We start from the raw sequence: 27,606 nt of genomic DNA, 5'->3' as shown, positions 1-27,606 counted from the left end.
GGGAGCCCTAGCCCATGCCCTGCCCAACCCCCAATGCCCAGTACACAGGGAGGAGCCAGGGCCACTGGAGACAGGAGGTTTTATTGATGCTGATGGGGGTAGAAAAGGCCCCCAGGAGCCCGGGGAGGGAGGGGGACTGAGTCAGTCAGCAGATGCATAAGGCCTGGGCACATGGGGGTAGGTTAGGGCACATTCATCTTCTCAGGATTCTATGGCTCCTTCTTTGGGAAAGGGAGAGAGCATCTTGAGGGGGGGAGCAATTCGAAGAGCAGCCAGGGAAAGGTTAGGGACAGCTGAGAGCTCCTAACCTGAGAGAAGGCACCATAATAGGCAGCAACATCTGTGTGGAAAGCTGGATCAACTGGTCAGTAGGGAAAATGGGGGAGGGGCACTGGGTTGGCTTCTTGGGGAGGGGGTCCAACCTTGGCCTGGGTGAGCTCTCAGGAATACCTGGTGTTCCCAAGCAGAGTGGGGCAGGGCCCAAAGCCCCTTTCTCCGTGGGCCTCCTTAAGGAGAAATAGGCATTCAGAGAAAAGGGCATTCAGGGAGCCCCCTGGCAAGGGGTGCCAGAATTAGTCCTTAAGGCACAGCTGGGGGCAGACAAGGCGCCAAGGCACAACTGGTGGGGGGGCAGGGGCAGCCTCCAAGCTGAGTGCCAGGGTCACAAGAGGACGCAGGACCGCCCACGCTTGATGGGCGTGGGGTTGAGCACAGCCCGGACAGCCTCAGCAAACACTTCCTTGACGCCGTCCTGCTGCAGGGCTGAGCACTCGAGGTAGCGCACAGCATGGATCTGCTTGGCCAAGGCCTGGCCCTGCTGCGGTGTGATGGGCGCCTGGCCCTGCTCCTTAAGGCGCCGTAGGGTGTCAGGCTGGGCTCTCAGGTCCTTCTTGGTGCCCACCAGGAGGATGGGCACGTCGGGGCAGTGGTGGCACACTTCCGGATGCCACTTGTGCCGCACATTCTCGTAGGAGGGCGGACTGGCAATGGAGAAACAGATGACAAAGACATTGGTCTGAGGGTAGGAGAGTGTGCGGAGTCGGTCATACTCCTCCTGGCCCGCTGTGTCCCACAGGTTCAGGTTCACTGTGCGCCCGTCAACCGCACTCTGGGCACTGTAATTGTCGAACACTGTGGGGATGTATTCCTTGGGGAAGGCATTAGTCGTGTAGCAGATGAGCAGGCACGTCTTGCCCACAGCCCCATCGCCCACCACCACACACTTGATGCTCTGCATCGTGGGTGCAGCTGCTACAGTGGAGGCAATGCCTCCTTCCCCTTCTGGGCCCCTCTGGATGCAGTGACCTATGGACAGATCAAAGGGACACTCATGGTTATGGAGGCCTCTACCCATTGGGAAGAAGAATGGGGACACACAGAAGGAAACCAGTTCCTGTTCTCTTAACCTGACACCATCCTGCAATCCCATCAAGACAGATGTTAGAGAGGCAGATACACAGTGAGAGAGAGGCCCTAAGACCAAGCAAAGATACTCAGGTGTAAGGAAGATGGCATTATGTATTATGTGAAGCACCTAAGTTCTGGTACCAAACTGAATAAGGTCAAGTCTTGGTTCTGCTATTTGTACATGTGTGACCCTGGACAAATTACTTAACCTCTCTATGCTTCAGTTTTCTTATCTGTAAAATGAGGATAAAATAATACCTACCTCATTGGGTTGTTGTAAGGATTATGTAAATTAATACATGTAAGGCATTTAGAACAGTGCCTTGGTCATACTAAGCATTAGCTACTTTTTTCCTTTTCCTCCAGGCAGTATAAACACAAAAAGACAGTATACAAGTGTAGGGATCTACCAGATCCTCTACCAGACAGGGACCCCTCCCACTGAGTAGACTAGAGAGGGGTTCTAGCACAGAGCAGCTGTCCCAGGTCACTCTGAGATGCAGTGTGGAGTCTCTATCAACTCAGGGCCTATTCTGCCCAGTGCACTATGTTTTAACTCTTAAGCCTGACACCTTGGCTACTGTGTGCAAACCAAAAGGCACAATGAGAAACCTGCTGAGTAAGGAGCACACTTCTCTAGATGGCTGCCCTATCTCAATCCAGGGTGCCTGAGAGGTGAGGAAAAGGAGGGAGAGCTGACCCCATAATTCTTGTAAGCACAACAAACCCTATCTGGCAACTCAGTGCAGGAGAATACTGGAGATTGTGCCAGGGCTGGGATTTGGTCTGGAATCTGGGTGTGTAATGATGATGAATGAGGCAGAGGCTGTGGCTCCCAGACATTAGCATCTTCTCTCAAGGCTCTTGGTGGGGTGAGGTAGATCCTCCAAGCCCAGACAAGAGGAATGGACGGAAGAGGAAAACATTTATTTCCTCTGTCCTTTTCCTAAGATCATGGCATGTGCCTCTGAAAAATTTCAGAAGCTTTTAAACTCGGGTAGAAAACATAGCGACATTAAAGCACTATCACTGAGAATATATGCTGGAGTCAGATTGGCCAGGGATTCTAATCTCAGTTCCATCAACCAGTCATGTTTGATCTTGGGCAACATATTTAAGTTTCCTGAGTCTCAATTTTCTCATCTGTAAAGTGGGAACAATCTTGCCTATTGTGTTAGAATTGCCAAAAGTATGAAATGAGCTAATGTGAAGCAAGTGTTTGGCATGAGGTGTGGCACATAGGAAGTGCCAAATAAACAGGCTGCTGTAATTATTAGTGGGGTAAGTATGAGAGAAGTCCCAGCTCCAGCCAATACCCTGGTCTCCCCTGTAGTTCACAGGGCCTTGGGGAGAGGAACTTCTGAATTCTGGGACAGAGCAGAGCTTCCGGAAGCCCTGTGATTATTTATACTGCTATGGCAAGATTCCTCCTCTCATTGGCTACTTCCTCTTGGCCATGGGGGACTTTTTTTCTGGCCAGTATGTGACTTCCTTTCCCTGACTCTCTCCCACAACCAGGTCTGTGCTCCCTGGAAGGGACAGCCCTGTTTTAGACCCACCCAGTCTCTAAGTATCCCTTGTTCTACCCAAGCACCATCACCACGAGCCCATTTTCCCCATTTCACTTCACACATACTTACCCTGGTCTGAGAACCCCTTACCCCTCAGGTTGACCTCTCAACCATTGGTTCAGAAGCCTCAAAAATCAAATGGGGGGGGGGGAGGGCGGAGGGAGGGGAAGGAATCCCTCCCTGGGAAGCAGAAAAGGAATTCTGGTCATATGGGAGCTGCACAGGACCCAGGACTTGGTCCCAGCTTGGAGGGAAATGGTTTCACTCCCTGATGTTGCCCCTCTGGGGATTAAAAATATTTCCATCTTATTTGAATGAATAAACATGCGTTCAACCTCAGGTGAGAGGATAGAGAACCTCAGGGAATGGCTCTGGGAAGGAAATAAGGGTCCCCTAAGGCAGTGGAGAGAACCTCAGACTGGGAGTCAAGAGACCTAACATAAATCCTAGTCCCAGCTCTGCTCTGCAGCTGACTCCCTGCAACCCAGCATGAGGCACTTAGCTTCTCTGGGCCTCAGCTTCCCAATCCATGAAATGGGGAGAAAAATGCCTGTGACAAGGGTACTAGGTAGATGAGATGAGACATCAAAAACCCTGGGAGCAGGGGATAGGATGATGGGCATATGAAAGGCCCCCAGGAGCACAGGGTGGGGGTGGGAGGACTGAGTCAGCAAATGCATAACGCCTGGGCAATTGGGGCAAGTTAGGGCACATTCATTCTCAGAATTCTGTGATGCCTTCCCTGGGGAAAGAAACAACCAGTTTTTTTTTGGGTGGGGGGAAAGGGCCATCACTTGTGTCCACAGGATTATCTGGGAGACCCTGGCATTTTGAGATCAGGCCTCTTGGGCTTGTAAATCTTCAGTCCCACACAGAGCAGAGGAGTGGGTGTGGTAGTGTGACTGGGAACTCTTCCCCTACAAGCCCAACACTGGGCTGGCCCAGGCAGGAAGGCAAGGAGGGAACTCTGGCCGGCAGTCACAAGGCCCAAGAGACTGGAAGTATAGCTGGCTCCGGGCAGCTCTCTAGGGAGGGGTTATCAACCGGCAATCAGTAAATCAGCCCTCAAAGAAGCTGGGAGGGACAGAGTAGCTTCCGGGCTGGCAAGGGAACAGGGACTGACACCGGAAAAGGATCTTGAGTGAGGTAGTGTCCAGAAACAGGGCAAAGCAGAAGCAGTGTGGTACAGAAACAAGAGCACTGGGTACCTGAATTTGACCTCTTGGATTCACCTGCTGACTCTGACCCTTGATCAAAAGCCTTCACGTGGTACAACCTTTTATAGGTACATGATCCTTATAACAACCCGCTGGTAATATTCCTAATTTACAGATTAGGAAACAAACTCAGGGCACTTAAAGGAACCCAACATCACACAGCTAGTTAGCATGGAAGCCAGGACACAAACCCCAGTTTTGTCATCCAAAGTCCCATGTTTTCTTCAAATGTGTTACATAGCCTCCAAGTTACCCCTTACCAGCTGTCTTAGAGACCTTAAGCAAGTAAGTCACTTCCCTCCCTGGAGCCTCTGTTTCTTTATCTGTACAACAGGAGTGATAATACTTGCTCTCCCTGCCTTCAAAGGGCAGCTGTGAGGATCCCTGAGCATGGGAATGAATGTGCTTTGTAAACTGGGAAGTGCTATGTGCACAAGAGGTGCACAAGAGGTAACAAAAGCAATGCCTTTTATCCCAAGAGGCAGGAAGCACCATGTATGTAGGCATCCAGTGGTGGCATCATCCCAATTCTCCCTGCTCAGGTGTAGCTCAGACCCTTATCCTCTCTCCCAGGACAACTCTTTTCTCTGAAATCCTATGGCCTGAGCTGGGTCAAATAAGTTCCCACAGATCATTTAAGGAGGGCACATACTAGAAGGCAGGGTCTAACCTGTGGCATATAAGAAGCATCAGTCAGTGCTACAGAGGCCAATCATGAGAGAGGCCTGGTCTGCCTGGGGTCAGGGATCATCTGTGACTTATTTACTAGGTGACTTTTTTTTTTTTTTAAAGGATTTTTGTTTAGTAAAAAATAAATTAAGGTTTGCAAATATATATAGTATTATTCTGGCTTTATATCCCAAAATTAATTCAGATCATGCCTGGTCCCTCACCTTGGTGTTCAGAGTTCCTCATAATCTGGTAGAGGTTTTGGAGTCAGACAGACCTGGGTTTAAATCCTAGTTCTTCCCCTTATGAGCTAATAGCACCAAACCTATCAGGTTGTTATAAGGATTAAGTGCAATATTTGTGCTTTGTAAATGTGAGTTCCCAGCTCTCTGCTCCAGAGGGATTTCCACTGTCCTTTGTAAAGGATCCAGGTTCATTCTTGCCTCTGGACTTTTCCTCTTGCTCTTCCGTATGCTGTTGTCCCTTTACCCCTCTCCCATCTTCCTGACTCAAGGCCTAGCCTCAGTCTCACAGTCCCATGAGTCCATAGCATGGCTACCCCTTTTAGTAGCCATGCTATGGCTTTGGCTCGGTATGATTCTCCTCTGATAGTCATATGTAAGTTTCCTAGCTTGTGAGTGCCCCCCAATACTGAAGCTTGAGCTTCTCTCCACTGCCCTCACAGAAAAGCTAAGTATAGGGCTGGGCACACAGGAGTGTGCAGCCACTGCCTTCTGATTGGTTTGCTTCTGCCCCATTACTGAAATGTGGATAGATGCCATAGAAGCCCAGAATTGGACAATAACCCCACAGCCAAAAGCTTTGATAAGCAAAAGTCTCTCCTCACACTACCAGCTTGATCTGGCTCCCACAAGGAGCAGTCCATGGGAGCACAACTCATAGGAGGCTAATGTGGTCCCTGGAGCCCAGCTTTCACCCAATGGGACCTGGTCTTGGGGTGTGGCCCAGGCAGGCCCAGAATGGGGGAGGGAAAGGAAGCAGCAGATTGATTGCCAGATCTGTGGCCGTTATAGTAGGGGAAGTGTCCCAACTAGGAGTGGGGGAGGGGAGGAATGGGCTGTAACAGATGGGGGAGTGTGGAGGCAATGGGAACTTACTGTAGCCTTCTAACCTGCCTCCCTGACCTGGGGATCCCCTTCTACAGCCCTCCTTGAAATTCATTCTAACTATAATCCGTCTGTGGGCATTCTCTTCCCTGAGCTCTGGTCACATCACCCTGACCCTCTACAAGCAGCCTCCACATACTCTTCTTCAAAATACAGCAAGCAACAATATTGGCTGTCCCTGTGGGAATCCAGCATTTCTCCCCTATTTCCATCCATCAACCCCTCCCTACCCTCACCTCCAACATCCGTCCTCCAGAGCCAAGTACTCTTGCCACTTCCTCCAGGAAAGTTTTTGCAAATCACCCAAATCCCAAATGACTTATCCCATCCCAGGTCTGGTCCTTATTTTTCTCACAGGTACATTCTATCTTGTATCACATGGAGGCTGAACTGAATCTTATCTCTCATCACTGGACTGAGAGGGTCTAGAGGGCAAGGCCCTAGCTGATCTGTCTCCCTGGGCTAAGCACAGCACACAGTGGCTATTAGTAAATAACTGAATGAACTCAATCCATCCCTAATGTCTTTGCACAGAGGAATTCCTCTTCTTGGAATTCTGCTTCCCTGCCTCAGAGTCTCCCAGTCCTTCAGGGCCCAGTTCTGTTCCCCAGCTCCTCGAGGACATCAAAGCAACCCCCTCTCCTGCCCTACCTTCCCCAGCACTGTCTCTACTATACATTGCACTCAACTGGATGCCTCATGAGGAGGAAAGTCTGTCCTGCTTACTTCCAGAAGCCCAGCAGAGGGCTGAGCAAAAGCTGCAGACTGATACACATCTCTTCCCCCATCAATCCAGACTCTGACTCTGCGAACAAGGAAGAGCCTCCATGGCCCGGAGACACAAGACAAGGGTAACCAACTTCCTCCTTCCTCTATGGAGAACAATTTAGAGTAATGAACACACAGGCTAGATTGCCCTATCCTCAGGTGGGAAGGTGGTGGTGGGGGGAGGAGGGAGGCAGGATACAGGCATAGCTGGCCCAGAGGTGATGAGGAAGATGGGTAGGAAAAGTGATCCTGATAAGGATAAGGACTGGTAATATTGGAAGACCCTTGGTCAAGGATGAGGTGAGGACCAGGGTTGGTGTTGGAGATGGCTTTAGAAGCTCTGCAAATCTTTGTTTTGCAGGAGAGGTGGAGAGGTGATATGAAAAGGCTCAAAGGGGCTGCAGCTGGCTGCAGCTGGGCTGGGAGGAGGAAGCTGGGGGGAGACATGAGGTCAGTGTGGGGCTGGGATGAGGCCAAGGGCTGAGTCTCCCTCGTTCTTCCCCTTCTCCCCATCAGCAGGGACAGAACCCAACAGAGCCTAGTTCCCAGCCTTAAAAAAAAAAAAAAGAATGTAGGCTGAAGAACTCTCTGCTTCTTGCTATTCTACACCCTTCAGCCCCGCAGAGGAGCCTGCATGGCAGCAGTAGGGTAAGAGGCAAAGAGAGCTGACTCTACCTACTAGGGACTAGAAGGAGGAGGAAATGAGATCCAAGATGGTTGTAGCTGGGAAGGCTGTGGGGGGCTGGGACCCTTTCACTAAGTCCCAGTTCCCTTCCTTCTCTCACGATCCCAGCACTTGGGGTGCTCCTCAAAGGGTGAACCCTAGGACCAGGGCAGCTCTGGCTGGGGGAGCTAAGGAGACTGACCCTCCCCCACCAGGCAGCACAGAGGAAGGCTCCAACACTTGCTTCCTCCTCTCTTCCTCCTCCCCACCTAACAGCAGCTCAGCAGTCCTGGGGGCCCCACGAAAGGCCTGTGAAGTGGCACTTCCTTTGCCTTTGCTCATTTCACACGATGCTACACAGAAATGCCATGCTTTACAGAAATGTCATCCTCCCAATCCTGCCCCCCCCTCTGAAAATACCCAGAGAGACCCAGGGCGCCCTATCCCTTGGGCCCCGCCCCAGGTCTGAGGGGGTTTCCACAAGGGAAAAACACATCAGGGAGGAAACTCCGGCATCTATTTTCCACTGTCAGTGGGGCAGAGCTGGAGCAGGGCACAGGGTACTCCCCCGTATTGCTGCCCCCTAGCAAAATCCCCAACGCTCTGCCTACTTCTCTTCTCTCAACCTGTAAGAATCCTTGTGCTTTGGGGGGAAGAAGCCGCAGGTCCTGTCCCTGAACAGATAGAGACTACTCAGGCCTCTGATCAAGGCTGGCATGAGACAGGAGGGCCCAGGGTTAGGGGCACTGCTATGAGGAGCTTCTTGGGGGAAGAAGAGTTAGAGCACTCAGTATTCTCTATGCTCATTGGAGGTACTGACAGGCAACTCCTTAATGCTGGAGCTGAGCTACAAGAGACCAAGTTGACCTGAGTTATACAGAGTTGGGAGCAAATCCAGGACAAGGACCTGGGTCTCCTAACCTCCAGTCTGATGTCACTTCCACAAAGGAGAAGGTGAGGTCTGTTACTCTGGCTGGGAATAGGCCCATGTCTCTGGTCTCATTCAGGATCACCCTACAATGGTTTATTCCTTCCGGAAATGGGTCAAAGGGATCTGGTTGATGCCTGAGCCCTTTTTGCTTCCACATTCCCTTGACTCTCATGCCTAGACCATACTAGGCTATGATTCAGCATTGACATTACTGTATAGACAGCCATCCTACCCTGCCCCAACTGAGGAGCAACAACTCTAGGCTCTAGCTCCTGGGGAGATGCCCTCCACCCATGACATGAGGACAAAAGAGGAAGCTAGACCCTAGACAGGAAAACCAATCTGTTCTGGGGAGGTGGCCCAGGCTTTGTCTTTGGTTTCCCTCCTCACATACCCCTACAAGCCTCACCACTAATGGGTTTACACTGTGCATGGAGAGAGAGGTCTTCATTCTGGGCCAGGGCCCCACCTTCTTCCTAGTTGCCCAGCTACCCTCATTGTAATATCTGTCTCACTATAGCTACAGCTTCTCCTATCTTGCTGTTTAAGACCTCCTAAGAGCTCACATCAGCCACCTCATCTGCCCAAACAAGCTGGCCAGAAACAACTCTCCATATCCTAGATTTCCAACCAGGATCTGTGACAATCTCACATTAGCCATTTCTTCCTAAAATAAGTACTGGTTTAAGCAGGTGGGGAGTCAGAACTCCTGAATGGTTTTTTAATGAGCCATGATGCTGAAAAAGGACCTTGTATGAACATCCTTCTCTGAACTGGAATTTTTTGCAGGTCCCTGGGATTTCCTCCTGGAGTGGAATACCCTATACCTCCCAGAAATAACAGGAGATATAGGTGGGTGGAAGAAGGGATGATTCATGGGAGAGGGACAACTGTGCAAAGGGTAGAGAACAGAATGAGGAACCAGATTAGCCCTTAAATCTAGCTGTGCTTGGGAATCCCAAAAAAGTTCCCCTCTACTTCTCTTTTTTTTCTAATGGAGAAAAATGAATACAGTAGACTTAAGGAGGTAGAGAGGCAGGATCTATCAGTATGCTTCCCAAAGACTTGAGGAAGGAGCTTTAGAATGGGGACAAGAGCTTATAAACCCAGAGTGAGCTGAAGTTAGACTCGGGAGAAATTCTTGAAAGAGGGGGAGTAGGCTCCTGGGTGAGAGGGGGAATATTAAGGATGCCTGAATGAAGTCAGAGGGGTCAGCAGAGGGCCTTCTGGTCACCAACACCTTGCTGTAGCCCAGGGCACGTGGATTCCCAGCCTGGGAAGGCCCCTGAAGGCAGTAGGGAAGAGGGGGCAGACACCTTTGCCTTACAACCCTCTTCTTTTCCTGAATTGGAACTAAAACAGTTAAGACTGAAGTTAGACCAGCCATAGTCTTTCCTCCAGAATCCTACCTTTGCCCTCTCCCTTTCCTTCCATCACACCTAGCTGACCTGGTCCCATTCTCCCTAACAGGTGGTGTTGCCACCAGTAAGCATTGGAGTCAGGGACCTTTGGGCTATCCCCCAGCCTCCAGACCTGGCCTCTTGGTTAAGCAACAAAGAGTCTGGGTGATTTTGATTTCCCATGGCCTCTCTTACCAGTCTTATTCCTGTGTCACTCTACACTGACTGCTACCGACTGCTTCTTCCTGCCTAACCACAACCTCACCCACTGCAGGTTCCCTTCATTCTGCCGGCTTCCCCTATTCTGAGCCATTTCAAGGCTGAGGGCAGTTATTTTGTCTCCAAGAGATAAAGATATAGACACACTGACAATCCCATGCAAACACACATATAGAAAGGGTTACCAGCCCTTTAATTGGCTCTATCACTGTCTCTCTGAGGTAGGGAGATTTGAAAAGGCTTTCAAACTCAACCAAAGATCTAGACCCCAAAGCCGGAGATAAGTGACTGAAAGGGAAGGGGATAGAGAGAATGAGAGGAGTGAGGGATGGTGGAAGAAGCAAGAGGGTGGGTATGTGTTTGGGAGCCAGAAGTTGGGCAAGGAAGGAAGGAGGAAATCTGCAGGGAACAGAGATGGACACAGAGGCAGAGCAGGTGACAGGACAGGACACAGGCATGACTGTGTGTTTAGGTGAAAAGACTGAAAAGGATGCAAGAAGAGGACGATGGAGGGTTTGTGGATAGGGTCTGAAGTAGGAACAGAGGGAGAGAAATGAGAATGTATACAGTTTAGGGACTAGCGATGGGGTGGGGGGTAGTGGGAGATGCTCCCAATAATTTCCCAAGTCCAGAGCCCCTGCTGCCTCCCAGAAGCTCTAGTCTCTCTAGCTCCTCAAAGCTCCTCTCTAGCTCTCAGTCCTGCTTTCAGTGATGCCATCTTGTTAGGGGCTATCAGCACCTCTAGGCACCGGACAAAACCAGGCCCTCTCCTTCCTCAGTTTACCCCCAAAAGAGCAAGGCCAGTCCCAGGTCAGCTAGGCACAGAGGATGTTTGCTTACTAAATACTTGTTGCTTGATTCCATGGATGGAGAAGATGGGCGTCAGAAAAACAGACATACAGACAGAGGGGGGCTGGCGGAGCTCCCCCGCCCTCCTCTGAGCGCACAGGACCTTGAACTGCAGCCTGTGAGTGTGGGTCCGGATTGGCACAGATCTTCCAGAGAGGGAGCTCTTTCTCTGCAGTCTAAGGCTTCACAGGCCACAGACACCGCCCCCCTCCAACCTCCCAAGTGTCACAACTGCCGGAGCAGAGGGAGCGCCTTCTCCAGCCCAGAAGGCCCGCTCCCTCACACACTTCGGAACCCCCCTCCCCAAACTTCTGAGGTCACCCCACCCCCGAGTCCCATGTCCCAGCTCTTCCACTTCAGAGACTTTTCTCTCAGAGCGGGAGACCCTCCCACCTCAGTGGTCCCTCGCGGCTCCCGGGAACCGGGGCAGCCTCCTTCGGTACAGAAAGCCACCCTCTCAGAGCCGCCGCCGGCTTGCAGTGGCCGGCTCCCCGCCCCGCCCGGCCGGCCGCGCCCGCCCAACTTGCAGAGAGCCGAGAAGCTCCCGCCTGCGGCCTCCCGCAAGCAAACTTCCCGGGCCCGCGTCCACACGCAGTCCCCGCCGGCCGGGCTCCCCTCTCCCGGACCCCTAGCCCGCCGGACCGCGCCGGGCCTCACCTGGTGCCCTCCCCGCCGCGGGGGAGCTGGGGGCGGCGGCAGCGGCTCCGGGCTCGAGAAGGAAGTGAGAGCGGGAGGTTGGAGGAAGTGGGGGGGGCCGGCCGGCCAGCCGGGGCGGGGCGCGGGGGCGGGTCCGGGCGGGGCGGGGCCCGACCAGGAAGTGCGGCGGCCTGGGCCCCCAGCTCTGGTCTCACCCCCACCCCCACCGCCAGCCCTGCTCGCGGCAGGGTCCTGCCCCCACCACCCCCACCCCCACCAGACCCCAGCCCTCTGCCTCGGAGGCCCCTAAGTCAGGCCTCCTAAGGTCAGTCCTCCCAGTCTCCTCCTTGCCACCTCCACCCCAGTAGAGGCCCTAGCCTAGGCGCTAGGCTTTTGCCCCCCCTCCCCGTATGTCGCCCCCCCCCCCCCTCCGCGGGAAGATGTTAAGAACAGGCACCCCTAGGCTGCGTGCCTTCAGTCAAGCCCAGGATCGATCGCTGGCCGAGGCTGGGGGTTGGCCAGAATGGGTCCGGCTGGGGCAGTCCCCACCCCTGCCCCGAGCCCTGGGGGAGTGCGGAGTGGTGGTGATTCAGCTGTGGGAAGGCCCCAGACCCCTGGGGAGGGTGCACAGACTGGGGGAAGGGGAGCTGGCGTCAGCACCCGGGGAAAGACAAGATCAGCAGAGGCGCCTGAGGAGCCGCGGGCCCCAAAAACAGGATGTCGTGTCGTCGTTCCGCAACCGGCTGCTTCGTGCGCCCCGGCTCGGGGGAGGGGGCGGGGCGGATGCAGGACTCAGGGCTCCCCTAGCCCGCTCTTCTAGTCGCGGCGCTCAACTGCTGAGGGCGGCAGGGCCGCACCCAGGCCCGAGATCCTGCAGGCGCCCTGGGGACCGGTGGGTGGGCAGGCTCGTGGGCGCCCTCTGGTGCTTCTGCACCCAGGTCTTGCTCGGGCTCGGAATGGATATCCTTCGTTCAACACTAAGTTTCTGAGCGCCTACCACGTGCAGAACTCCTTGCCGTGTACTGTGGAGGAAAACTGAGACGCATTTAAAACAGGCTCCCTGTCTCCAAGAGGTTTTCCAGATAAAGGGGAAGAACAACTCCGAGAATAAATAGCTTAATCTTTCTGAGCCCCAGTTCTATCTTTGGTAAAATAGTGTAACCTCTCCTTCACTCTGTACTTGTGGAGAGATAACATGAAAGTGGATGTACAAGATCTGCTGTCAATGCCTGACTCAAAGTAAACATTCAACAAATGCCTTAAAAAAAAATCACGCTGGGAGCGCCTGGGTGGCTCTGGCGGTTGAGCGGTTGAGCGTCTGACTCAGGTCATGATCCCTGGGTCATGGGATCGAGCCCCGCCTCCTGCTCTGTGCTGAACCTGGAATCTGCTTGAGATTCTCTCTCTTTGTCACTCTCTTTCCCCGCTGCCCCTCTCGACTGCTAGCTCTCTCTTTAAAAAAAAATAATAATAAAATAAAAAAATCATGCTATAAGAATTAGTTTCCTAAACACAACATGCCAACCCACATCTTTGGGTCTTTGCCCATTCTGTTCCCTCTGCCTGCCTTCTTTCCTGTATTGACTTCCAGGTGAAATCCACTCAGACTTTCACAATTTGGCCTTAATGGACTACTCCCTCCCTGGCTGCCATTATCCTTCCTCTGACAAAACACGTGCACACACACATACACACATACACCCACCCCACTTCTGCCATGCACTCAATAGTCTTTCTCAGTGCTGTCTAGTGGAAATAATGTAAGACACATATGTAACTTAAAATTTTCTAGTGATTACATTTTTCAAAAAGTAAAAACAAACAGGTAAAATCAATTTTAATGATAGGTTTTACTTAGCCCAATATAGCCAAAATATTATCATTCAACATGTAACCAATATAAAAACTATTGACTATAAAAATGAATAGGGTATTTTATAGTATTTTTTTATACTAAGGCTTTGAAATATGGTGTGTGTTTTACACTTAGACTGAATCTTGGCTAGACACATTTCAAGTGCTCTATAGTACATACAGCTAGCCGGTATGGTGTAGGGCAACAAAGTGGAGCCTCTGTCAGATTCAGACTGGTAGATGACTGAATAGATGAATTCAATTTCCATGAGCCTTCTGGCAAAGCTTGTCCTGATCTTCCTAAGTGTAGGCTGGGTCTCTCTCCTCCCTCTCCATAGCACTTGGGACAAAGTCCTCTCTGTGGAGAAGAGGAGAGCAGGAAAAACAAAAAGGAAATCTGATTCCCCTTGATATCCTACTGGGAACACACAGTTGGTGCTTGGTGTTTGATAAATGAAGAAAGGATTGTGAGTTTTCATAAAAAACAGGATTTAGTGGAGGACTACATAACTAAAGCAGCTTCTATAAAGCCATTAAAAATTGTGTCCCAGGACAAAGGTGTTTGAGTTGTGTTCCTAGAGTTCCCTTCCCAGGACTTGAAGGCAGGAAAATGGTAGGGCTCTGGCCTCCCTTCCTTTCAAACCAGAGTTAATTTGCTTTTATCTGATTTATACACTAGTGTTCTGGATAAAGAGCTTATTTTTTAAAAGTTTCCTGCAAAAAATATTTGAAAATCAGTTTTAGAAGCATAGTAGTAAAAGTAGGGTGCACATTACATGCAGTAGGCCAAAAGTCAGACTGCATTTCCAGAGCCTTAGGTCTTGGGCATGCCTGGTCCTGGTTCAGCTTACTTTGGTGGGAGAACCTGACTTGGCCTGGAGGATTTCATGGTCTGGTGGGACATGGGACTGCTGCATATGAAGCTACCAGAAGAGGAAGAGCCCTGGGCTGCTGGGCTTCAGAAGACCTGAAGTCTAGTCTTGGCTCAGCCAGACCTGCTAGTGAGACTTTAGGCTAGGCCTACCCTTCTCTGGGTCTCAGACTCCTCCACTGGAAAACAAGGGATTAAATTAGATGATACCCTTTAAGTTCTGACTTTCTATGATATACTCTTCAGAATAATAATTAAGTAATCAAGGTTTATGCATGCAGCATATTGCTCATCGCTCTTTAGTACCATTTAGGTCATCTTGCTTTGTGCTCTAGTTAATTGTATCTGTGCCTAATGTGTGTCTCCCCCACTGGCTGTAAAGCCTTTGAGGTTGTATCTGATTCATCTTTGTGTTCACCCACTGGGCCTGGCACAGGCAGGCCTGAGCACCCATTTGCTGTCAGTATACATCTGTGGAATTAAGTTGCCATAATAAATGTGTAGAATCATCAGAGGTCAGGTGACTTAGAACCACATTTATGGCACAGATATAGGATAAGGCCAGAGGAGTGGGAGACAGGTACTGGGGTGGGACTGTCTGCAAAGGCTTCTTGGAAAAGGAAGATGCTTAGCTGAAGAGTGTAGGAAGAGGGCACAAGCCCCAAAGGGCTGTTTTTTCTTCCTAGTCTCTTACTTGCTTTCCATGAATAGGTGAGTTCTTGGTAGGTGGTGTATGTTTGTGCTTACAAGCAGCTAAGAAACAAGGACACCCACTGGGACATTTAGAAGTGATGCCAAGGGGGGGCCCTGGGTGGCTCAGTCAGTTAAGTTCAGGTCATGATCTCCTGGTTTGTGAGTTCAAGCCCCACGTCTGGCTCTGTGCTGACAGCTCAGAGTCTGGAGCCTGCTTTGGATTCTGTGTCTCCCTCTCTCTCTGCCTCTCCCCTGCTCACACTCTGTCTCTCTGAAAGAAAAATAAACATTAAAAAAAAATTTAGATCCTCTGTCCCCCACTCTCTCTGCCTCTCCCTCCCTGCCCTCCCCTGCTCTCATGCATGCTCTCTCTCTCTCAAAAATAAACATTAAAAAAAAAAAGTGAGATGATATATGAGAGTATTTGGTAGAGGTAGAACAGAGAGATCACAGATAGCTTCTGGAGCCAGACAGTCCAGGATTCAATTCCTGGTTGTATCACTTACGTTGAGACCTTTGACAAGTCATTTGAACTCTCTCATTCATTCTTTGAACACATTTTATTGAAAACTTTCTCTAGGCTAGGTATAATGTCACATGGCAATGACACAGAGGTGAAAACACAGATAAGTCCCTATCCTGATGTAACTAGCAAGGGAGATAGATCTTCAACAGGTAAGTATACAAAAGTACAGAGTGCTGTAAGAGCATAGAACAGAGCCATTTAGTTTCATTTTAAAATGGGAATGACAATACTATGTGGTTTGTGGGATTATGAGATAATGCAAGGTGAGTGTTGAGCAGATTGCCCAGAGTACGACAAACATTTTCTATATGTCCATGACTTGGCTCCCCTAAAAAAGCAGGGCAGAGACAGAAAGGAGGAAGAAAAAAAGCCCTGAAATGATCTCACCTCTGCCCTGGTGTCTTCCGAACAGGTCTTCCCAGCTTAGTCTGCATGAGCTCCAGCCCCGATAGCTCACGCATGGCCCACACAGGTCTTCTGCTCAGCCCCAGTGGCAGCATCTTCAGATTAACCCTAATTCTGAGTTGTCCTTTCTCTGATGTGGCTTAGGGGACTCAGGCTTGGTGGGGCTCCTCTTGGTCCCCTGGTGTTCCCTCTCTCAGCCTGCCTTTTAAGGAGTCTCTCTTTCATTACTCCCCTTTATTGCTACCACCAAAGACAAGCCCGATGTTTCATTTCGTGACATGGGAAGATGATGAGCAAAACAGGAGATAGCAAAAAAGAACAAATAGGGGAAGTGACAAATGAAACAAAGTTCTAGAGTTGTGTCCTCTGATCCATTGTTCCTGAATCCCTCTGAGGAACTAACTAGATGGGGGAAGGAAGGACTAGGGGCTTGCCTGATCTAGTGGAGGGTCTCTCCTCCCAGGCAGGCAGAATAATAGTTGCCTTGTTTGCCTCCAGAACACCTTTGCATCTTTGTACCACCAAACTGGGTGGTACAGGTCATTTGGCATAATCCTCTCTGGGAATTCCTCCTTCTTCAGCTCTGGTGAGTTCCAGGAGCGATTCAGTTGGTGCAGAGTCACACAGCAGTGCCTGGATGTGAATCTAGGCAATCTAATTGCAGAACCCTTCCCCCTCACTCCATCTGTGTGCCTCTGCACAGCCTCACTGATTGCTTTAGGCAGTTACTTGTTCCTCCTCTGTGCTCCCTCACTTGCCCCTGTACCATTTCCTCTCAAGACATTATCAATAAGTGCTCAATAAGTGAATATTACTATTCATATACAAATTCCCCCCAAAACCAAACTCTTCGAGGATAGAAACTGGGTTGTTATGAACAGGTGTTCAATATATGTTAAGTCAATTAATGAACATTGGTATTAATATTCTAGACTTGATTTTGGAAGAGGAGGTGATTTTCTTTGTGAAACTAGCATGGGAAGAATTGTTAGAAGCCAAGATCTCTCTCTTCCTAACCCAGCCAGACCCTGTACAGCTTCGCAGTAATAGCTGTACTTGCCATTTTTGGACACCAGGGAGCGCCACTAATAACACAGCCCAAACTCGGATTCTAAACTTTGTGAGCAGCTTTAGGACTCTGTTACACTTCTGCTGGAGATACTATCACTTTCAAAATGAAAGCTATTGGTAACCAGAAACTCTGTGGTATAGAGGAATGACAGCCAGGGACAAGACAGCCGGTTCATAGAGAACACACATCATTCATTTATGCACTTTTATTGAGTACCAGCTATGTACTTCATGTTCATGGGAGAATATGAAGATGAATGAAATTCAGTCCTTGATGAACTCAGAAGCTAATGGGGAAGACAGATACTAATGAGAGAATCATAATCCAGTTATATAAGTACTCTAAGATATAGCAGAAGACTGGAGACACAGGGCAAGTCAGACAAGGTGCCAAAGGAATGAAGGGGTGACTTTTGAGCTGGGTATTTTAAAAAAAATTTTTTTGGACTAATAACTTTTGGTTCACGCTATGCTGTCATCATTGGTTAAAGCATGGGTGCTTTGCTTTCACTGGAGCTAAGACTTGAAGAATAGAGAGAAAATCCTAAGGGAGAGAGCTTGATGTGATGGCCTCAGCCTCATTTTCTTAATCTATAATGAGTATAGCCTCTGTCTTATCTAGCAGAGCTCTTTTGAAGGAAGGATGAGATAGTAGATGTGAAAACTCTTGCAAATAGTGACATAGAGGCATGACAATTGTTAATCCAATTTGATTTAACCAACATCTGCAGAAAATCAGGAGCAAGGCCCTAAGAGGAATTCAAGGGAGACACACCTGGTGTATGGTAAAGGCTTGGTATATAGGTTTAAAAAAGAGAGAGGGGCACCTGGGTTCTCAGGTGATTAAGCGTCTGATTCTTGACTTCAGCTTAGGTCATGATCTTGTGGTTTGTGGGCTCAGGCCCTGCATCCAGCTCTGCACTGATGGTGTGGAGCCTGCTTGGAATTCTCTGTCTCTTTCCCTCTTTGCCCCTCCCTGCTCATGTGCCCTCTCTCTCCAGATAAATAAAGAAACATTAAAAAAAAAAAAAAAAGAAAAGAAAAAGAGAGGTGGGAAAAAAAAAAGCTCTTTGGTTCCTCCTGAGACTCATAATGTGATGAAGGGTTCTTGCAGAAGCTACACTGACATGAGGACCCAACATAGGGGCTATTGAGGTGAGAGTCACAGCTTCAGATCCAGGAAGATCCATGAAGTCTCAGGATTTTCCTGTTTTGTAGAATATCAAAGCCAAACTGGATTAATAATCTGGTACTTATCCATCCTATAGTTGGGGAGACTGAGATCCAGAGGGAACTGGCTTTTCTGATGTTACATCATGATGTTGCAGGCAGAAAGAGAGAAAACCAAAATGTTTCTCCTGTTATCCAGGCCAGGGCTTTGGTTCCCAGGTACCATCTATTTTTATTTTTAATTGTGGTAAATTACACATAACATAAAGTTTACCTTCTTTACCATTAAAAAAAGTTTGTTTATTTATTTATTTGGGGGGGGGGAAGGAAAGAGAGAGAGGGAGAGAGAGAATCCCAAGCAGGCTCTGCACTGTCAGCATGAAGCCTGATGTGGGGCTTGAACCCACAAACTATGAGATCATGACCAGAACCAAAATCAAGAGTTGGATGCTCAACCGACTGAGCCACCCAGGTGCCCCAGCTTCTTCACCATTTCTAACTGTATGGTTCAGTCATGTAAGGTACATTCATATTGTTTGGCAGCCAGTCTCCAGAACACTTTTCATCTTGAAAAACTGAAACTGTATTCATTAAAAATTGCCTATCCTCTCCTGGCAACTACCATCCTACTTTCTAACCCTCTGAATTTCACTCTAGGTATCTCAAAGAAGTTGAATCATATAGTATTTGTCTTCTGTGACCAGCTTATTTTACTTAGCATAACGTCCTGAAGGTTCATCCATGTTGTAGCATGTAGAATTTCCTTCCTTTTTAAGGCTGAATGATATTCCACTGTATGTATATACCACATTTTGTTTATTCATTTATCTGTCCATGGACACTCAGATTGCTTCTACATTTTGGCAATTGTGAATAGTGCTGCTATGAACATAGGTGTGCAAATATGTCTTTGAGGTACACCTGTGTGGCTCAGATAGTTAAGCATCCCACTTTTGATTTCAGCTGGAATCATGATCTCCCGGTTGTGAGATTGAGCCCCGCATTAGGGCTCTGCGCTGACAGCATTGAGTCTGCTTGGGATTCTCCCTCCCTCCCTCTCTGCCCCTCCCCATCATGTGCTCATGCGCACTCTCTTTCTCTCTCTCTCTCAAAATGAATAAACATTAAAAAAAATTTCAAATATCTCTTTGAAACCCTGCTTTCAATTTTTTGAGTATATATTCAGAAGTTGAATTGCTGGATTGTATGTTAATTCTACTTTTAGTTACCAGGCACCATTTTAGCCTCATAGGAAATGCAGCATGCTCTGAGAGGTTCATGTTCTTGATGTGAATTGGTAATAGACCCTCACTTCCTGCCTTCAAGACCTAGGCTTTTTATATTAAATGGGTTATGCACCCATACTGCCAAAGAAATCGTGTGGTAGTTAAGAGAAATGATGCAGTCGAGTTTAAAGGAAGTTAAGCATGCTTTACTTTCTTTTTCTCTAGTGTGTTCTCTTAGACAAATGAGTGAACAGGCAGGTTGGTTTAGGCAGAAATGATAAACTAGCAATCTGAGTGATTAATTTATGCTACAAATGTGTTTTGTCTGGTCTGTACAGGGTTTTTTACTTAAATTAATTGCTAGAACTAAAAAAAAAAAAGGGATATGTCATATAAAAGTCCAGCTTTTAACCTTCTCTTAATGATCCAACAATTACAAGTCCACCTTCTTGCCTGCTCTCCAGTGTGCCACAGTCCCCACCACTCCCTATATCCCACCTACTTCCCTCAATTATATTATCTATCTGCCATTTGAGCTTAAGACCCCGGACTCAGAGCATATGTCTAAGAGAACCTAGGTCAGGGGCTCATCTTCTGCTCTGTCCAATTTCCCAGCAGAGTTGTTATTCAAGAAATATTTTGGTGGTCAAATGAATTAACTCATGTCCACCAGCTTTTACTGAGCACTTATTATGTGCAGAGCCAGGGACTGGATCCTCCTTTCTCAGAAATGGATAAAGCACAGTTCCCTGACCTCTGAAAACTCAACCTTATGGGGTGGAGGGAGGCAGACATTAGTATGCTCCAGTTCTGGACTAGAGGCACTGGTCAGAAGTGGGAGCTTCTAAGGAGAAGACCTTGAACCGTATCTGGAAGAAGGAGAGGACAGCTATATGAGGAGCTAGAGGTAGGAGGGCAGAGAAGCCACAGCAGATACAAAGGCTGGATGGTGAAGGTTCAATGTGTTTGAGGAACTTGAAAGAAGGCCAGCGCGACTGGAGCTTAAGAAGAGAGTGGGGGAGAGTGGTAGTAGATGACGTTAGACGTGTATTTTTGTATCAACAGCCTAACCCTTAAGCCAGGCAGCTGTTAGGCAAATCCACGTTCTGGTCTTCTGAGGGCTCGCTCAGAACAGGTAGCTGGCTTAGCACGGTCAGTCAGAGGAGGACCTGGGCCTAATCCCTTCCCCTGACTCCAGTGCCAAGGACAGGGTAGGGCACAGAGCAGGTTTTAGTAAAGATCTGCTGACAGCGTACTCGAGAGACAGGAAATGCAGGCTCTGTTGAAGGAGGCCCAGGCGCGGCTCTCTCTTGATTGGGGCACTCATTCTAGGTCGCTAACACCTCCTCCAAGCGACACAGGGAGCTGGGAGAGTGAGAGGCAGAGAGGAACCAGCCACAGGCCCTACCCACAAAAACCTCAAAGGGGAGGGGATTTGAGGAGCAGGTAGGAAAATAGGCTGTGACAATTAAGGGAGGGGATCCGACTTCGCTTGGATGAGGCGGGGAGAGGGGTCAGGAAAGCAGATGGGTCCTTTAGCCGAGACGTAAGGGATGTGCAGGGCAATTTTACGTATAGCGTTTTGTACGTTTCATTTTGTTTTCTGGCATTATTTCCTCTGAAAGCACTCGCAGTCCTTAATGGGCTGCCCCGGGGCGGGTCCTTGCTTCACTCCCCAACCCTCTGCAAAGGGGCAGGGCCTCCCAGGAGCTCCAGTCTTGTGTGCAGCACCCAGATTTGTCCGCCAGGGGCCGCTGCGCACGGGTGACTAAGCGCGCAGGTTCCTAAACTGCAGAGAGGAGAAAGCTGATTGGCTGCGCGGTGCGGCGGGCGGGCGGAGCCTGAAAGCGGGTCCGGGGTGGGGGCTGGGAGCGTGCCCCCGGCCCAACCGTGCCAGGCAGTTGTCGCTTTAGGCAGCCCGGGACTGCGATCATTGTGCCAGGGGCCTCTGTCCAACCCCGCTCTAGAGCTGAGGCGACTGGAGCATCACCGAGGCCCGGAGACCCGGGCAGGGCAGTTACTGTCGCCGTCGCCGCAGGCCTGGGTTACCTGAGCAACTGCGTGTCCGTGGCCCGCCAGCCCACCCGCGGGCGGTTAGAGCGGGAGAGACTCCCGTGAGGGAAGGGGAGGTCGGGACCGGACCATTGGTGCGGGAGGAGTGTCCTGGCAGAGACTAGGGCGGGCCGGGGTCTGGGGAAGCCAACCGCGGGCTGGGGGCACCCGGCAGCAGCTTCCAACAGGTTATTCCGGGATAAGCCCGGCGCTGGGGCGGGCCGGGCTTCGCTGGGGGCCGGGCGGCGCGGGGCGGGCCTGCAGGAGAGCACGCCCCCGCCCGCCCCGGGCCCGCCCCGCGCCGCCCGCTAGCCTGCCGGGGAGCCGCTGTCCCGGGCCTGGCGAGTGCGCGTCCGCCGGCTGAACCTGGGCACCGCCGCTCGCCTGGGCACGGGACTGGGCGGGGGCGCTGACCTCGGCCTAGGAGGCCTGGGATCCCGGAGCCGCCCGCGCCCGCGGGGACCTGCGAGTTGCACGCCCTCTCCCAGCCTGTGCTGCTCGCGGCTACTCGGCGGGGCGAGGCCAGGTGCCCCCCTCTTCCCCTTCCTTCCCTCCCTCCCCCACTCCGGTGTCCGCGGGAGATCCCGCCCGTCTGCCCCCCTCCCGCAGAGGTGTAGCCCGCTGCGGAGCTGACAGCGGCCCCGCAGCCACCCTGTCCAAACTCTCCGGAAGCGGCCGGAGCAGACCCGGCGCTCAGGCCGCCGCAGCTCCGGCGGACCCACTGTTGGACCGGAGGCACCCGCCCTCCTCCCGCGCCCAAACTTGGAGCACTTGACCTTTGGCTGTCGGAGGAGGCAGGCCGGCGGGTGGCTGGACAGCTGCGGCGCCTCGAGGGCATCTTGCCTGGGGTTCCAGGACTGTCGGCTATACTTCTGGGCTCCCGGCTTTGCCTCTGGGATCCCGAGGTGTCCACATCAGGCGCATGTTGACTGAGACCTAGAGTCATGGATGTGTGCGCCCGTGTTGCCCTGTGGCTCCTCTGGGGGCTCCTCCTGCATCACGGCCAGAGCCTCAGCCATAGCCACAGCGAGAAGGGTACAGGAACCGGCTCAGGGGCTAGTTCTGAGGAGTCCACTGCAGCAGGTAAGGCCTTGCCACGGGCTGGACTGGGCTGGGGGCGTTGACTCAGAACTGAGGTGCCTGAGTGGGCAGGTGGAACCTTAGGTTTCTACATATGAAGTTGATGGAGGACCCACACATGGCACTGTCTGTTCTCAGTAACCCAAGGAGTTCTTTCTGTTCAGGAGCCACGGCTAATGTTTCTGTCTCTCGTGAACAACTTTCCTCCTCCCTCCCCAGGATGTCTTTTGTCGGTAACCAGAAGAGGCTGGCCTTTGGGGCACCTTGGCCTTTCGGTTTATCAAGCCAGGACCCTTTCTCAGGACTACTTGTCAGGAAGAATGGTTTGGGCAGATGATAAGTCTATTGCTCTTGGCCAGTTTCAGCACTTGGCAGCACAGGGGAGGTTGAGGCCACTTGGGTTGGGCAGGGAAAGTCAGGGCTGGGCCAGCCCTCTTGCCCTATAGCTTGGTGTTGAGGTGTGTCTTTCTGTTCCAACAAGCGTGGGAAACTTAGTCCCACCCTTCCCTTAGGTAATCTTCTGTCTTTAGCTATCCCATTTGACATATCCACATAGTTCCTTAGAATCCCACTTACCACGAGGGAGTTAAATGGCTTTTTCTTATCATAGGTATGGTATGATTTCTGGGACCACTTGTTGATGTATTGTGTTTCTTCTGACTGATCAGGGTAGGGATTCTATAACATGTTTGATCTGTTTCTCCTTATGCAAATCATGGAGACTTGTCAGATATCGGGAGCTTTGGTGTTCTGTTGCAGAAGGAAAGAGTACTTTTGTAAAATTCATTTGTTTTACACAAGGCTTAGAAGGAATTCCGTTTTCTTTCCCCATTTCTCACACTCTGTTATTGTGATCTATCCAAAGTAGTGGGGTGCAGAGTGGGGAGGGTTTATAGCTGAGTTCTTGATGAAGGTAGGCAAGCTTAAATGAGGGGACTGCTTAATGGATACCCATTGATACAAGGAGGAAAAGGAAACATAGGTCATGGTGGCTGGGAAGTTTCATGGATGGATCCAGATGATGGCTTTGGTGATAGATTCTTTGTTGGAAAACTCCCTTTTTTAACTTCTTTGATTCGGGTGAGTGTGATTCCAGATATCTGAAGGGCTGGGTTCCAATTGAGGTCAGGATTGTCCTGTGTCCAAGCATAGCACCTAGGCTGTTATTTTGAAGATAGGTCTTTCTCACATATTAAACCTCTTTCTCCATATGCTACCTCCTTGGCCCCTGAAATGTAGCTCAAAGCTTGGTTTTTGCTGGGTTTATGAAGGGAAAGACTAGTAGGCAGATGTAGATCAAACTGGAGCATCTCTGCTGTTTCAGTGGCATTCCTGTTTATAACTGATAAAATGGTCCTTTTCTCACCCTAAAATATGAGTGCCTGGCATAAAATGAGTTTTTTTTGGGGGGGGGGTGTTTTATATCTTAGACACAGGCTAAAGGGATAAGGTTTTGAATTTTAGGCATTAGCTTGGTCTCAAGATTTGTGTGTATGTGCACGTGTGTGATCACACCTGCCTAAAGTAAGAGGCATTCTAGCATCCCTCAGAACCATCCCATGACTTGGGCTTAGGGGGACAGCCCTCTTTACAACATATCTTAAAGGACTGGCTATGCTGATTATATCACTTAGGCCTCTTGTTTGGTTTGGTTCCTCTCAGTTCAGAAATTAGTTTCTGTTAGGGGTGCCTGGGTGGCTCAGTCAGTTGGGTGTCCAACTCTGGATTGCGGCTTGTGTCATGCTTGTGTGGTTCATGAGTTTGAGCTCCGTATTGGGCTCTGCACTGATGGCACAGAACGTGCTTGGGATTCTATCTCTGCCTCTCTCCCACTCTCTCTCAAAAATTAATGAACAATAGAGGTGCCTGGTGACTCAGTTGGTTAAGTGTCCGACTTTGGCTCAGGTCATGATCTCATTGTTCTTGAGATCGAGACCCATGTTGGGTTTTGTGCTAATGGTATGGAACCTGCCTGGGATTCTCTCTCTCTCTCTCTCTCTCTCTCTCTCCTTTTCTCTCAAAATAAATAAATAAACTTAAAATACATAAATAAACATTAAAAAAATAAATTAGTTTCTGTTGTCACAATAATACTGAATACTAAGGAGGGAAGTCTCAGACAGATACCCTAGGTGCTGGGCATGGTTATAGTTTGTGGGAGCCTGGGGACCCCAGCACTATTGTTCTAGGAGTTTATCCCCTTGGGCCTGGCCTGTCTGGGACTTTGACTCAGGGACTCATTTTTTTGCAAAAAGGTGGTTCATAGATAGGACTCTGCTAAAGGATTTGAGGAGAAGCTTTCTATGCAGCCAGGCACTCTCCTAGCTTTTCCAGTCCCCATGTATTCTTAGAACACAGGAATTTTACTTGTCTGTAAGCTTGCCATTTCTCTAATCAGATTCAGCATACCTAGTCAATTTATGTGTTCTTTACAGTTTATTTTTATTTATTTTTTTAGAATGTTTATTTATTTATTTTGAGAGAGAGTGAGAATGAGCGGGGGAGGGTCAGAGAGAAGGGGAGAGAGAGTATCCTAAGCAGGCTCTGTGATGTCAGTGCAGAGCCCGAGGTGGGGCTGAATCTTACAAACGTTGAGATCACGACCTGAGTCAAAATCAAGAGTTGGATGCTTAACTGACTGAGCCACCCAGGTGCCCCAAATTTTTATATATATATATATATACACACACACACACACATATATATATATATATTTTAATTGATTAACTTATTCATTAAATTTTTTTTAGTGTGTATTCATTTTTGAGAGATGGAAAGAGAGCATGAGTCGGGGATGGGCTGAGAGAGAGGGAGACACAGAATCTGAAGCAGGCTCCAGGCTCTGAGCTGTCAGCACAGAGCCTAATGTGAGGCTTGAACCCATGGACCGTTAGATTGTAACCTGAGCCAAAGTCGGATGCTTAACCGACTGAGCCACCTAGGCACCCCAAGATTTTTTTAATTTTTAAGTAATCTATATACCCAATGTAGGACTTGAACCTAAGAGTCCAAGATCAAGAGTCATATGTCTACTGACTGAGCCAGCCAAGTGTCCCTTGCTCTTTACAGTTTATATTTTACAATTACACAGCTATTTTTCCTGTAAAAGTCTCATAATAGCCTACTAGAATGCATGGCAGGTGGTATTATCCCCTATTTTATAGATGAAGAAACTGGTTCTGTGCAGTCTTTAGACAAGTTTTAGATTTCTTCCATCTTCTTTGGCTCTGCTTTGTTAAAGGAGTGCTAGGCAGGGCTGAGAGAATGTTACTTTCTTCCTGGTGAATTATTTAGGCAGGCCCTGGTGACTGTAGCTGAGATCCAGATCTTCTGCAGGGGCCAGAGAATTGGATTTTTTTCTCTTGTTGGATGTATATGTTTATCTGAAAGTCCTATTCCTTCAGTGAAGGCAGGTGCTCTGCTATGAAGCTCTCTCATTGGACAGTAGGGAGGCCATTCTTGTCACCTCTGACTCTCTGATGCCTGCACACCCAGCTGTGCTAAGTCACTTTCTCAGTAAAGATATGTGCATCAGAGTGCTACCCTGGGGACTGCATTTCTGAAGCTGTCCTGGAACTGATGCTTGGAACTTCCCATACACTCTGGGCTCATTGCTTCCAGAAACTCAAAATGTTTTCTGTAGAATGTTTGTGGGGGGATCCCAGGTGAGTCAGGTTGTGACTGCCAGTGTTGGAGATACTGAGGGTCTCTGATCAGGAACTGTGGTGTGACTCATTATAGCCACAACAGGGCCTTGCAGGATAGGCATCTAGGCAGTTTGTGGACTGCAGGCTGGTTTCTCAATCAATTCCTGATGGTAGTGGGAAGGCAGAACTCTGCCTGCCCACCCGGCTAGTTGCTGCTGCCTCCGAGGCTATAAATGGCCTGGCCATCTTGGTGGCTATGCTAATTTTAGCTGAGGGTAGCTCCCGGAACTGGACTGGGGCCAAGAGCAGGTGGGTGGGACTTGGCTGAGGCTAATATTGGGGCTGAGAGAGGGTCACATTAATCCTGGGGCAGCTAGGACATCATCTGCATCCATACCTTGGCTTTGACAATCACCTCTTAGCTAGGTTAATTTATTCAGCAAACCTCAAACAGTGGCAGGTCGTGTGCTATTTATTCAACAAATATTTGAGTGTCTTCTCTGGACCACACACTATGTTTGGTGGTGGGAATTTAAGGATGAACAAAACAGACATGTTCTCTGCCCTCAAGGAGTTTACAGTCAGTCTAGTGAGGAAATAGGAAATAAATCCATAAATAAATATATTGTGTGGTGGGTGCTGCAAGAGAAAGCATAAGCAGAGTGCTGTTTGGAGAATAGGAGGAGGACAGAGATCCAGCTGAAGTAGCAACTCAGTGCCTAGTGAGACATTAATAACAGCAGCAATAATAGCAACTAGCCTTTGTGAGTTCTTAGTGTGTGGCAGGCATTATTCCAAACACTTTGTTTCATTTATTTCTTACGTGATCTGCTGTGCTAAGTATTAGCCCTGTTTTATATTTGAGGAAATGGAATCATAGAGAGGTTAAGTAACTTGCCCAAGGTTATACAGCGAGTGGGAAGTAGATCCAGTATTTGAATCCAGGCAGCCTGACTCTTCTCCCTGCCTTCACCTCAGCCCTTAGGTTACACACTCTCTCACAACTTGTGATAAATGCTGTGATAGAGGTATTGTATATACACACAAAAGAGTGTGGGAAGCCCAGAGGAGCAAGTGACTAACAGTGCCTGGGAGAGCTGGGGGAGGCATTTCGGTTTCCCCCATAATTTTTTCTCAGATCTTGGGAGATAAAAAGTGGTTGCCTAATTCAGAAGTTAAGAGGTGGAAACATCAGTTAGTTCAACCCACTTATTTTTACAAATGAGGAAACTGACATCCAGAGAAGCATCAAACCAAAGTTTCACAGTGGGTTACTGGTGGAACTAGATGAAGACAATCGAGTCAAGGACCCTGACTTAATTGGTTATTCAATCCGCAAGCCCATACCGAGTGCTTACTGCTTGCTTTGCACTATAAAAGAGACAGGGCTACCAAAGAAGTCTAAGTCTGGGGGGTAGGGGTGGGAATATTTATTTAGAGAATATTAAATGTAGCATAAAGCACAGGCTTAATGAAGCAAAAATCCAGGCAGTGTAGACACTGTAGGCTAAGGATTAAGAGAGCTGTGTGTGGGTTGGGCTAGGCTGAGGTGG

At 49.4% G+C, this 27,606-nt stretch overlaps 3 protein-coding genes across 7 annotated transcripts in view; 2 read left to right on the top strand and 1 right to left on the bottom strand.

Moving 5' to 3' along the window:
- Positions 1–62: 62 nt before the first annotated feature.
- RHOG (ras homolog family member G) lies at positions 63–11,583 on the bottom strand. The gene is made up of 2 exons (XM_027039710.2): positions 11,480–11,583; positions 63–1,305 (listed from the first exon to the last, which is right to left on the bottom strand). Exon 2 carries the CDS (start codon positions 1,235–1,237, stop codon positions 662–664), a length of 576 nt encoding a protein of 191 aa, XP_026895511.1. The 5' UTR covers positions 1,238–1,305; positions 11,480–11,583; the 3' UTR covers positions 63–661.
- Positions 10,836–11,768, top strand: LOC113593735 (uncharacterized). Its single transcript, XM_027039648.1, has one exon. It carries the CDS (start codon positions 10,836–10,838, stop codon positions 11,766–11,768), a length of 933 nt encoding a protein of 310 aa, XP_026895449.1.
- Positions 11,769–21,614: 9,846 nt separating this feature from the next.
- The window catches only part of STIM1 (stromal interaction molecule 1), a 181,674-nt gene continuing 175,682 nt past the window's right edge, over positions 21,615–27,606 (top strand). For 3 of the 5 annotated variants that reach the window (XM_015062090.3, XM_015062089.3, XM_027039681.2), the window contains exon 1: positions 21,617–22,409. In XM_015062090.3, coding sequence (XP_014917576.3) covers positions 22,271–22,409 — 139 coding nt within the window. In that variant the 5' untranslated portion in view covers positions 21,617–22,270. Of the gene's footprint in view, positions 22,410–27,606 lie in introns of all 5 variants that reach the window. The other 2 variants (XM_015062088.3, XM_053203617.1) reach the window with 2 other exon arrangements.

Source organism: Acinonyx jubatus, chromosome D1, assembly GCF_027475565.1.
Source record: "Acinonyx jubatus isolate Ajub_Pintada_27869175 chromosome D1, VMU_Ajub_asm_v1.0, whole genome shotgun sequence".
In the NCBI taxonomy this organism is placed as follows: Eukaryota; Metazoa; Chordata; class Mammalia; order Carnivora; family Felidae; genus Acinonyx; species Acinonyx jubatus.
This window is presented reverse-complemented; position numbering and strand designations above follow the sequence as displayed.